This window comes from Eubalaena glacialis, chromosome 11 (assembly GCF_028564815.1).
Source record: "Eubalaena glacialis isolate mEubGla1 chromosome 11, mEubGla1.1.hap2.+ XY, whole genome shotgun sequence".
NCBI lineage: Eukaryota > Metazoa > Chordata > Mammalia > Artiodactyla > Balaenidae > Eubalaena > Eubalaena glacialis.
In genome coordinates, this window is record NC_083726.1 from 116,255,344 (window position 1) to 116,266,488 (window position 11,145).

Below are 11,145 nucleotides of genomic sequence, written 5' to 3' on the forward strand. Positions count from 1 at the left end.
CAGGAAAGAAAACAAAGATATTAATAATCATTAAAATCTTCTATTAAAAGATACTCTAATCTTGGCTTTAAGAAATCTAACCGTAGCCTGTTTATAATAGACAGAGTAAAATAAAATGACCTAAAGAGGACAAAAATAAAGAAACAGAAAAAGAATACCGGACAATGCTTACCTAAGAAGTAGGTATAGTAATAGCAACATCAGAAGAAATAAAATTCCAGGTGAAAGGCATTAAACAGGACAAAGAAGGATATTTGATATTGATAAAAGATATAATCCATCAAGAATATATAACAATCATTAAAGCACATAAGCCTAACAATATAGTTTGGAAATATGTCAGTCAGACACGGATAGAACAATAAGGAGAAAATTCACACACACACACGCACACAAAGTGGGAGACTTTGATACAGTGTGTAGAAAATGACAGATCATACCTGTGTACACATAACTGAATCACTCTGCTGTACACCTGAAACTAACACAACATTGTTAATCAACTATACGCCAATATAAAATAAAAAGTTAAAAAAAAATCTAAACTATAGGAAACTACCAAAAAAAGAAAAAGAAAAAGAAAATGACAGGTTAGAGAGAATAAAATAGAAGAAAGGGCAAAGAACATCTAAATAACACAATTAACAAACTTCATCTAATAAGTTTATACTCAGTAAATGGCAAAAAACAAAGTTCTTTTTAAACCCCGGAAGCATTCATAATAATTAGGCAAGATTTAAGTCACAAAGAAGAATTCAATAAATTCTAACACTTCTCTGACTTCAATACATAAAAAATTAGGAATTAACCATAAAACCAGTAGTCCCTCCAAAATCTGTTCACTTAAATGTTTAGAGCCACTCTTCTAAATAACTCACAGCTGAGGCTACAAACTACTCAGAAATGAGAATGTGAACACACTATATCCTCCTTTTTTTTTTTTTTTTTTTTTAATGAGACTGCCTCGCCTGAGCCTGAGATTGTTTGGTTTATTTATGTATTTTTTTAAGATTTATTTATTATTATTTTTATTTGTTTATTTATTTATTTATTTTTGGCTGCTTTGAGTCTTAGTTGCGGCATGCGGGATCTTTCGTTGTGGCACACAGGCTTCTCTCTAGTTGTGGCGTGCAGGTTTCTCTTCTCCATTTGTAGCTTGCAGGCTCCTGGGCGCGTGGGCTCTGTAGTTGTGACGCGGGTTCCAGAGCATGTGGGCTCTGTAGTTTGTGGCACGTGGGCTCTAGTTGAGGCGTGCGAGCTCAGTAGTCGTGGCGTACGGGCTTAGTTGCCCTGCAGCATGTGGGATCTTAGTTCCCTGACCAGGGATCGAACCCATGTGCCCTGCATTGCAAGGCGGATTTTTTACCACTGGACCACCAGGGAAGTCCCACGCTATATCTTAAATTTATGAGATGCACCAGTAAGCCAAAGGACAATTCAGAGCCAAAATTAACTTTTTTTTTTTAATTTACAGTAAGTAAATGAATAAATGGAAAAAGAATAGGAAAATAACCCCAAAGTGTGAAGGAATGCATTTATTAAAATAAAAGCAGAAATTAATAAAATATAAAACAAAAACATTCATCAATAAACCCTAAAACTGATTCTTTGAAAAGACCAATAAATAGACAAACTTTCATCAAATTCAATTTTTTTAAAAAGACGCAACAGCAGGAATAAGAAAAGCAACATAATTATAGATGTGGAGTGACTTTTAGAATGATGAAAATATTATGAACGAATGAATGCCAATATATTTGAGTATCTAGATGAACTAGATGCTTTTGTATAGGAAAAGAGAAATCACAAAAATTGTCTTGAGAAGAATATTTTTTTAATTAACCACAACAGAAATTGAAAAGGTAGTCAAAATTTTAGTCCTCTAAAAGGTTAGATCCAATATATTTATGTTTGCTATTTGCCAAAATATCAAAGAATAAATCATTCCTATGTTACATAAACTTTCCAGGAGTAAAAATGGGTAGGAAACCTCTTTCTGTAAGACTAACATATGGCTGATACCAATAAGAAAGGGAAGAAAGTAAGAAATACAGATATAAAAATGTGTAGACATAACTATCTTTGTTTACAAACAACAGGCTAATCCAACTAGAAGACCCAAGCAAAGCAACTCAAAAGCCTTTATAACAATTAAAAGGATCAGGAAGGTGACAATTAACAAAGGAAAACATCACTTTCATGTACTGATAATGTACTAGTCTGGGCAGCCTACTGTAACACCATAAATGGAGTGGCTCAAACAGCAGACATTTCTTTCTCACATTTCTGGAGGCTGGAAGTCCAAGATCAAGGTTTCATGATTCTGTTCCTGGTGGGAGCCTCTTCCTGGCCTGCAGACGGTGGCCTTATCGCCATGTCCCCGCTTGGTGGAGAGAGAGGAGAGCGCCAGTCTCCCTTCCTGTTCTTATAAAGATGCTAATCTCATCACGAGGCCCCAGCCCCATGACCTGATCTAAACTTAAGTGCCTGCCAATGCTGTCACATTGAGGTTTGGGGCCGCAACATACAAATTCTGAGGGGACTCATACATTCAGTCCGTAACAGGTAATAGCTGATCCATAAATATAATAAATGAGCTCATAAGCTGTCACTTTTTCAACATGATACTGCAAGTTTTATCCAATGCAATAAGACAAGAAAAATAAACCAAAGGGTAAGAATTGGAGAAGAGGAAAAAATTAAATGCCAAAAAAATTGATTGCCAAACTCAACAACAAGAAAATAAACAATCCAATTTAAAAATGGGCAAAGGACTTGACATTCCTCAAAAAAAGATATGTGAATGGCCAATGAACATAGGAAAAGATGTTCAACATCACTAATCATCAGGGAAATACAAACCAAAACCACAATGGGATACCACCCCATACCCATCAGGCTGGCTGCTATCAGAAAAACAAGTGCTGATGAGAATGTGGAGAAATTGGAACCTTTGTGCATTACGTGTAAGAATGTAAAATGGAAACAGCCACTGTTGAAAACTGTACAACGGTTCCTCAAAATATTAAAAATAGATTAAAAATACCATATGATCCAGCAATTCCACTTGTGTGTATATACCTAAAAGAATTGAAAGCAGGGTCTCAAAGAAATATTTGTACACTTCTGTTCATGGCAGCATTATTCACAATAGCTAGAGCATGGAATCAACTGTAGGTCCATCAAGAGAAGAATGGAAAAGGAAAACGTGGTTATACCACAGTGGAACATTATTCAGCCTTAAAAAGGAAGGAAATTCTGACACCTGCTTCAACATGGATGAAACTTGAGGCCATTATGCTCAGTGAAAAAAGTCATAAAAGGACAAGTTTTCTGTATGATTCCACTCACATGAGGTACTTAGTCAAAATCATAGACACAAAGTATAATGGTGGGTGCCAGGTGTAGGGGGGAGGGGAGGAGAGTTACTGTTTAAGAGGCATAGATTTTCAGTTTTACGAGATGAAAAGAATTCTGGAGATGGATGGTGGTGATGGTAGGACAGCACTGTGGGTGTGTTTAATGCCTCCGAACTGTACACTAAAAATGGTTAAGACGATCAATTTCATGTTGTGTGTATTTTACCACAATTTTAAAAAGAAAATACGTAAATAAAACATCTTTTAGAAAGTCGATTACTATGTGACTATACCAGAGAAACCACAGAATAATAAGAGAGTTCAGCAGATCTTCTATATATAAAGTCAATAGTATTCTCTCCACATCTGTTGCAAACAGAAAATATAACTTTTTAAAGGTATCATTTATAGTAGCAACATTTTATTTGTTTATTTTAAGTAAACTACCTAGAAAAAAATCTAATGAAAGATATATGTAGGGAAATTATAAACTTTTATTAAAAGACATTTTAAAAAGCCTAAATAAATGGAGAGATGGATCGGGTTCATGGTTAGGAGACTTAATAGCAAAAAGATGTCAAATTCCTCTAGTTAATCTATATGTTGATGCAGTTCCAGTAAGAGTCTCAGTGGGATTATTCATAGAACTTAACAAGCTGATTCTAATGTGTCTGTGGAATCGAAAAGGAAAAGGAAAGGGAAAAGCCAAGACAGCTTTGCAGGACAGCAGGCTGGAAGCACTGACTCTGTGTGAGATCAAGACTTGCTGTAAACCTGGAGTGATTAAGACAGCGTGGTACATTGAAGTCAAGACAGATGAATAAACCTATAGAACAGAACAAAGAGGCTGGCACAAGACTCATACACGTATGGAAATGCGATTTACGTCAGAAGAGCTATTTCACATATGTAGGTAAAGGTGGACTATTCAATAAATTGTATTAAGAAAATTGGTTATCTAGACAGAAAAAGATAAAGCATATTTCTACCTCATATGGAGCCCCCATATAAATTCCATATTAATGGGTTATTATGAAATTATTATGAAAAACAAAACTTGGGCCTTTTAGAACATATTGGAGAATATTTTTATGACCTAGAATAGGGAAGGATTTTTTAGACAAATTGCGAAAAGCACAAAACAGAAGAAAAATTATGATTTGACCACATTAAAATGTAAAACTTGGATTCATCACAATACACCATCAATAAAGCTGGAAACGAGCCACAGACTGGAAGACACTGCTTGCAATGTGTACAACTGACAGAGGATTAATGTAAAGAAAGTATAAAGACCCTACAAATGAACAAGAAGACCAATAGCCCATGAGACAGACGGGAAAAAACATGAACCTGAGATTCAGCAGATGAAATAAAATTTCTCACCCTATTCATCATTTTAAAACCAAATTAAAACAACAGTGTGTTATCATTTTACACCCATCATATGAGCAACCTTTTTTAAAATTTATTTATTTATTTTTGGCTGCGTTGGGTCTTTGTTGCTGTGCGCGGGCTTTCTCTAGTTGTGGCGAGTGGGGGCTACGATTCGTCGTGGTGCACAGGCTTCTCATTGCGGTGGCTTCTCTTGTTGCAGAGCACGGGCTCTAGGTGCGTGGGCTTCAGTAGTTGTGGCTCGTGGGCTCAGTAGTTGTGGCTCGTGGGCTCTAGAGCGCAGGCTCAGTAGTTGTGGCGCACGGGCTTAGTTGCTCCTTGGCATGTGGGATATTCCCAGATCAGGGCTCTAACCCTTGTCCCCTGCATTGGCAGGCGGATTCTTAACCACTGCGCCACCAGGGAAGCCGAGCAACATTTTTTAAAGTTCACTAATACCAAGAGTTGACAAGTCTAAATTCAGAATAGAAAAGTGGTTGGGGGGGGCGGGCATGGGATGGGGAGGGGCTGGTAAAAGGGCACAAACTGTCAGCCATAAGGTGGATGAGGTCCGAGGTCTAACCTATACTGTGGTGACCATAGTTGATGACACTGATCGTGTCACTGAAACTTGCTAAGACAGTAGAACTTAAATGTTCTCGCCAAAAAAAAGAAAAGAAAAAATTTAAAAAATCTGTGAGGGGATGGATGTGTTAATTAGGTGGGAAGACTCCTTTCACAATGTGCACATCAATCAAATCATCATGATCTACGCTCTAGCTTGCAGTTTTATTTGTCGATTCTGCCTCAATAAAGCTGAGGAAAGAGCTGCCAAGTCTGTAGGGCAGTGACACCAGGAGCGCCAATTGGGCAGACCCTTGGAGAACAAGCAGCATCCGGTACGGTGAGGACACACCTGCCGTCCACTGGCAACTCCACCCCGAAGCAGGCGTCTGACGGCCCTGTGTGGTGACTGCAGGCTCCTTCGTGACAGCAAGACAGCAAAGAAAGGAAAAGCCTTAACAGGGCGGTGGGGTTTTTTAGTGGTATACTCATAGAGGATCTGCTACAAAGGATGAATGAACCAGAGCTAAAATGTATCCAAATGGCTAAATCTCAAAACTTAACATGGATTGCAAAAGGAGGGACTTTGCAGAAAAGGTACAGTTTGTTATCTTTCACAGAAAATTTTCAGACATTCAAAACAATGCTGTATGTTTTCCTATGTAGTGGATGTATCAGCGCTGGGGGGCTGACAAACCCCAGACTCAGTTTAGCGGTTCCCCCCGGGGAGGAGAGGGAGGGGCCTTGTGAGCCGCTCTGGGGCGTGGTCTCTCACCAGGTGCGCCACCGGGGAGGCGTGGCAGGACATCATGCTGGCCTGCATGCCAGGCAAGAAGTGCGCCCCCGAGTCGGAACCAGGCAGCAGCGCCGAGGGGGAGACGCCCTGCGGCAGCAGCTTCGCTGTCTTCTACTTCATCAGCTTCTACATGCTCTGCGCCTTTCTGGTGAGCGGGGCGGGACCCGCGGCCTTGGGTGACAAATGTGCAGTCCAGGGCCAGCCGCGCCCTGCGTCTCTGCAGCTCACGCTCGGGGGTGCCCCATCGGGGAGGCCGGCCTGGAGGGCTGTGTCCCTGGGATGGTCCAGCCACACTGGAGGGAGGGGGTGAAGCTGGACCAGAGTGAGCTCAGCCAGCATCCTTCTCGTCCGTTCTCAGCTCTTGTCGTGGTGGCGTTGTCCCCGAGGACAGGAGTCCACTTAAACATTTCTGGCACTTTGATGAGGAGCAAGGGAAGGGTGGTGGACAGTCACCCCCATCCCTGGCAGCCCCGCCTGGCAGCTGGGTGTGAGGGAAGCTGCCAGCCCACAGGTGGGGTTCACCTGCACAAGCCCAAGGGGAGCTGGGTCAGGTCCTCATCCAAGAGAGCCACGTTCCAGGGGCCGGTGTTTTCAGTGGTGCCACGTGGGCGGTCTTCAGAAACACTGACTTCTGCCGTGTGTGGCCTGCTAACCACGTGTCCTGGAAGGGCCTCCGAGGGCATCTCCCCGCGCTCTCTGTTCTCCGCAGATCATCAACCTCTTCGTAGCCGTCATCATGGACAACTTTGACTACCTGACAAGGGACTGGTCCATCCTGGGTCCCCACCATCTGGACGAATTTAAGAGAATCTGGGCGGAGTATGATCCTGAAGCCAAGTAAGTCCCCAGAGGGAAACCCAGTCCCCAAAGCTGCAAGGGGATTGCGTGACCACACCTGTGGAAGGGGGGCAAGATGGGTTCGCACTGGGTGGGTCCACAGCAAACACTGAACCGCGCAGGACACAGGGGTCAAGGGTCAGGGCCAGCAACAGGAGGCCTTTGGCTGAGTCCAGAACATGCCTGCTGTTTTCAGCTAAACAGGACAGGAGGGCCTAGTGTTGGAATAACTCGGGTAGGTACTCGAGTCAGGATGTCCGGGGCCAGGCAGATCCTGCCTGCCTTTCTGCCATAGGTCCATCAATCCAGCCACCACGTTTGGTTGACACTCTGGAAATGCCTTTTGGTCAGACGGTTAGTTCATTGAAGCAGGAGTAATATTGAGAATTTCGTTGCCTACTAAAATCCCTTCCACCTTGAACATAGCACTGATGGAAAATTGCCCCTTAAAAACCTAAACATGTGTATATACTGGTTTGGGAGTTTTGCTGTGCAATTCTTCAACTTAGCACCAGTTTCATCACTCGGGTCCAGCCGTGGAGAGTTCCTTCTGCAGGGGGTCCCCCGCCCTGGGTGCCTGAGTCCTGGGCTACTGGCCGAGACCACCGCACTGACCTTCCCCCCGCTCCTGCCTCTTCTAGGGGTCGCATCAAACACCTGGATGTGGTGACCCTGCTCCGGAGGATTCAGCCCCCCCTGGGCTTTGGGAAGCTGTGCCCTCACCGCGTGGCTTGCAAAGTAAGAGATGAGCTGGGCTCGTAGGAGACACGATATGGGAGGGAAGATACCTCTTGTGAACTTGGTCAGGACGTCAAGCCTCTACGGGGATGAGGACAGTATTTTATGAGCCTAAAGAAAGGAGCCAGAGCCAGAATAGGCGTTAGGGGTCCTTCCCACAGTGCGTTCTCAGACTCCGAAGGAAACACGGGGTGACACACGCACACGCATTTCAAGGCCCCCCCACCCCACTTCAGCATCCTCCTGCCTCGGGGGTTCTGCGGGAGGGTCCTTTGGGAACCGGCTGCTGTGATGACCAGCTCCGCCCCTTCCCCAGCGCCTGGTCTCCATGAACATGCCCCTGAACAGCGACGGGACGGTCATGTTCAACGCCACCCTGTTTGCCCTGGTCCGGACGGCCCTGAGGATCAAAACGGAAGGTAAGGTCGTCCGGGGGCCCCGGGAGAGCCACCGGGAGATCTAGTGGACCAGCCGGAGCCCAGCTCGGCTCCTGCGGCGTGTCAGAGCCTCAGCCCGGCAGTAACTGTCACCTCTGGGGATATTAGCGGTACCAGGTCTGCTCATGTGCCCTTTGCTCCTTGAATGGCCTCCTTGCCCGTAGTTTTTAGAGCTCATCCTGGGTGACACCTCGAAGTCCTTGGGTGTAGTTCAGAGAGCAGGAGGTGAGTGTTACCTGAAGCGGGGCTGAGCCCCATCACAGTGGGGTTTCACTGGCTGCGAGTGGGTCTCAAGTGTTCAACTCTCCTTGCAAGCTAAACTCCTGTGTCAGTCGGGAAGGGGTCAGAGCGGACGTGGTGACTGGGGCTGAGGTCGGCCCTCGCCCGCCTGCATGCAGGTGCTCAGCCAGCCGGCAGGTGGGGGTCAGAGCCCCCGTGTTCCCTCAGGGCCCCGTGCTCCTCATACGGGGCTCCCTCACGGAGTGGGGGGGGCGTGCTCCCCCGTGTTGCCTGGCGGGAGGGGCCGTCTTCCAGGTTGTACGACAGGGACCTGTGGCCAGCAGCTTGGCTTCGATGACCCGCTGTCCTTATGGCTGATTGAACCGCTCTGCAGAGGCTACAGGTCCACCTGACGAGATGCAGCTGCTTCCCAAAAGCTCCCAGCCTCCTCCTGCGATTCGCGGAGTTGGAGCTTGTTTGAGACGCTGAGTCCCAGCCCCAGCCCCAGCCCCGAACTCGGAACGTGCATCCTGCACCAGCCGCGGGGGATGCACGTGAGCAGAGTCTGAAACCCACCGGCACAGTAATTAGAGAAAACCCAGGTGGGACTGGCAGTGTCGCCTTTCCCTTCTGACGTTTGGATCTCAGAGTCTCAGGAGGCTGGAGCGCTGGGCAGGGCAACAGGGGACTGGACCCTGATACCGTGTGACGGTCAGCGGGTCTCTCTTTGCCTCAGTTTCTTCATTTGTAAAACGAGAAAGGTGGGGACATGTGGAATTCAGTTCAGTGGACAAGCCAGGAGGTGCCTTCTCTCAGCTAAATCCTTTCAGAAAATAACAGAAACATCCTAGATGAAGGAAAAGAACAGGGCCGGCAAGATGCATGTCAAAATAATGAGCTAATCTTAAAAAAAATTGTAAATGTTCAAGTTCTGCTGCCGAACTAAAAAGAAACTAAGGCTGAAGAATATGCTCTCAGTAGCCAAGGCCATAACTCAACCTGAAACAGGTGTAAACAGACCTATTTCTGCCGACAAAAGGATGGAACGCACATTTTGTGTACGCGTGTGTGTGACTAGGGGGAAACCTGGAAGGAAGTTTGCTAACATGGCAGCCTTGATTGTCGTGAGCGGTGGAATCAGCCGTGACTTCTCTTCACTTCCTTTACCCTCTTCCTTTACTTCTGTTACTTTCCAAATTTTCCACAATGACTATGGTTACAATTCCATCCAGGAGGGAAGGTTTTCTTTTTCAAGGAGGGAAGATAGAAAGACTCCTGGAAGGAACGTGTTGTGGTCCTTAAGTTTTGATGTAAAGTGAGGATGTGAATTTTCATCCCGTGGAGGAACGAGAAACACTGACCTTGGAGCCAGGGCTCAGCACCGTCAAGATGCTCGTCAGAGCAAACCAAGTCCCAGACAAAGAACCTTCAACCTTAGAGCCGGACACGCCCAGCCCATCCCGAGGAAACACTCTCCCGAGACCAGGGGAGAAGCCAGCCACGCGGGGACCAGTCAAGCCAAGAATTAAAGGAAACTTCAAACACACAGACATTTGACTGCTGAGCAGCACGGTCCCTGTAGCTCAGAATTCTGCATTGTTCACGTTAAATTCTGCTAGATGGGTAGATCTCATGTTCAGTGTTCTTACCACCATAAAATACAATTTAAAAATGAAAAAAGGGCAACTTCCCTGACGGTCCAGTGGTTAAGACTCCGCACTTCCACTGCAGAGGGCACAGGTTCGATCCCCGGTCGGGGAACTAAGATCCCGCATGCCACGCAGCGCGGCCAAAGAAAAAAAGAAAAGACAAAAAGGAATAGTTCCCAAAGGGCCCACAACGTCAACTCGGGGCAAACCTTCATCAGAGACAAGCACCCTCCCTGCCTGCAACAAACGTGTTAAACTCCTAAGTCCGGGAGACAAAGGTGAGTTCTTAGAAGCAACTACAAAGAAACTGGAGAAAGCATCTAAATTTGGGAGACTAAGTCCCACATGGTCCTTACCCTTCAGACTGTGAGCTGAGATATTTGGAGAGAAATTAGCACCTGCTCCAGAGAACCAGCAATGTCCCAAGCCCATCAACCCAGGATACAGAAGGAAGATGTCCTGAAACACTTAGATGACATGAAGCAAGGGTTATGAAGTTCGAGGTTACGTAGATCACGGTGAGAATGAATTAAGGCTTGGAGAAAAGTGACAGAACCTTTTGGTAGATGTGTCATTGCCCAGGTCTGTTGTAACAAATTATCACAAACTGGGGGCTTCAAACAACAGAAATTCATTCTCTCACAGTCAGGAGGCCAGAAGTCTGAAGGCGAGGTGCCAGCGGTCCGCGGGGTGGGTTCCTCCGGAGGCGCGGAGGGGGTCTGTCCCGGCCTGTCCTGGCGGCTGGCGGTGAGGGCAGTGCTGGGCCCCCCAGGCACGTAGCTGGGTCTCTCCAGTCCCTGACTCCATCTCCCCCCGCCCCCCGCTGTCTTCTCTGAGCGTCTCTGGGCATCCCCTCCTCCTATGAGGACACCAGTCACATTGGATGAGCGTCGTCCCCTCCCCCAATGAGCACGACCTCATCTCAGCTAATACACCTGCAAAGATTTCTACCTACAGGCCGCCTAAGGTTGCAGGTGGGTGTGAACGTGGGGGCACCGTTGAGCCCGCCACGGAAGACGAGTGTATCTGAGCGTCGTGTCAATCAGGGCTCCCGCTGCACGTGTCGGGACCCGCCGACCGCCTCCCCGGCGCCGGCCTCTAAGCCTGCTGTGCTCGCCCACTGCCGTGTCACCACCCACCCCAGCAGCTCCCGCTCTGAAGGTCTGGAGTCC

General features: G+C 46.4%; 1 protein-coding gene across 5 annotated transcripts in view; it reads left to right on the plus strand.

Moving 5' to 3' along the window:
- The window catches only part of CACNA1C (calcium voltage-gated channel subunit alpha1 C), a 475,349-nt gene that overhangs the window by 449,250 nt on the left and 14,954 nt on the right, over positions 1-11,145 (plus strand). For all 5 annotated transcript variants that reach the window (XM_061206079.1, XM_061206075.1, XM_061206078.1 and 2 more), the window contains 4 exons: positions 6,076-6,241; positions 6,803-6,930; positions 7,572-7,668; positions 7,985-8,087. In XM_061206079.1, the coding sequence (XP_061062062.1) occupies positions 6,076-6,241; positions 6,803-6,930; positions 7,572-7,668; positions 7,985-8,087 (494 nt within the window). The remainder of the gene's footprint in view (positions 1-6,075; positions 6,242-6,802; positions 6,931-7,571; positions 7,669-7,984; positions 8,088-11,145) is intronic.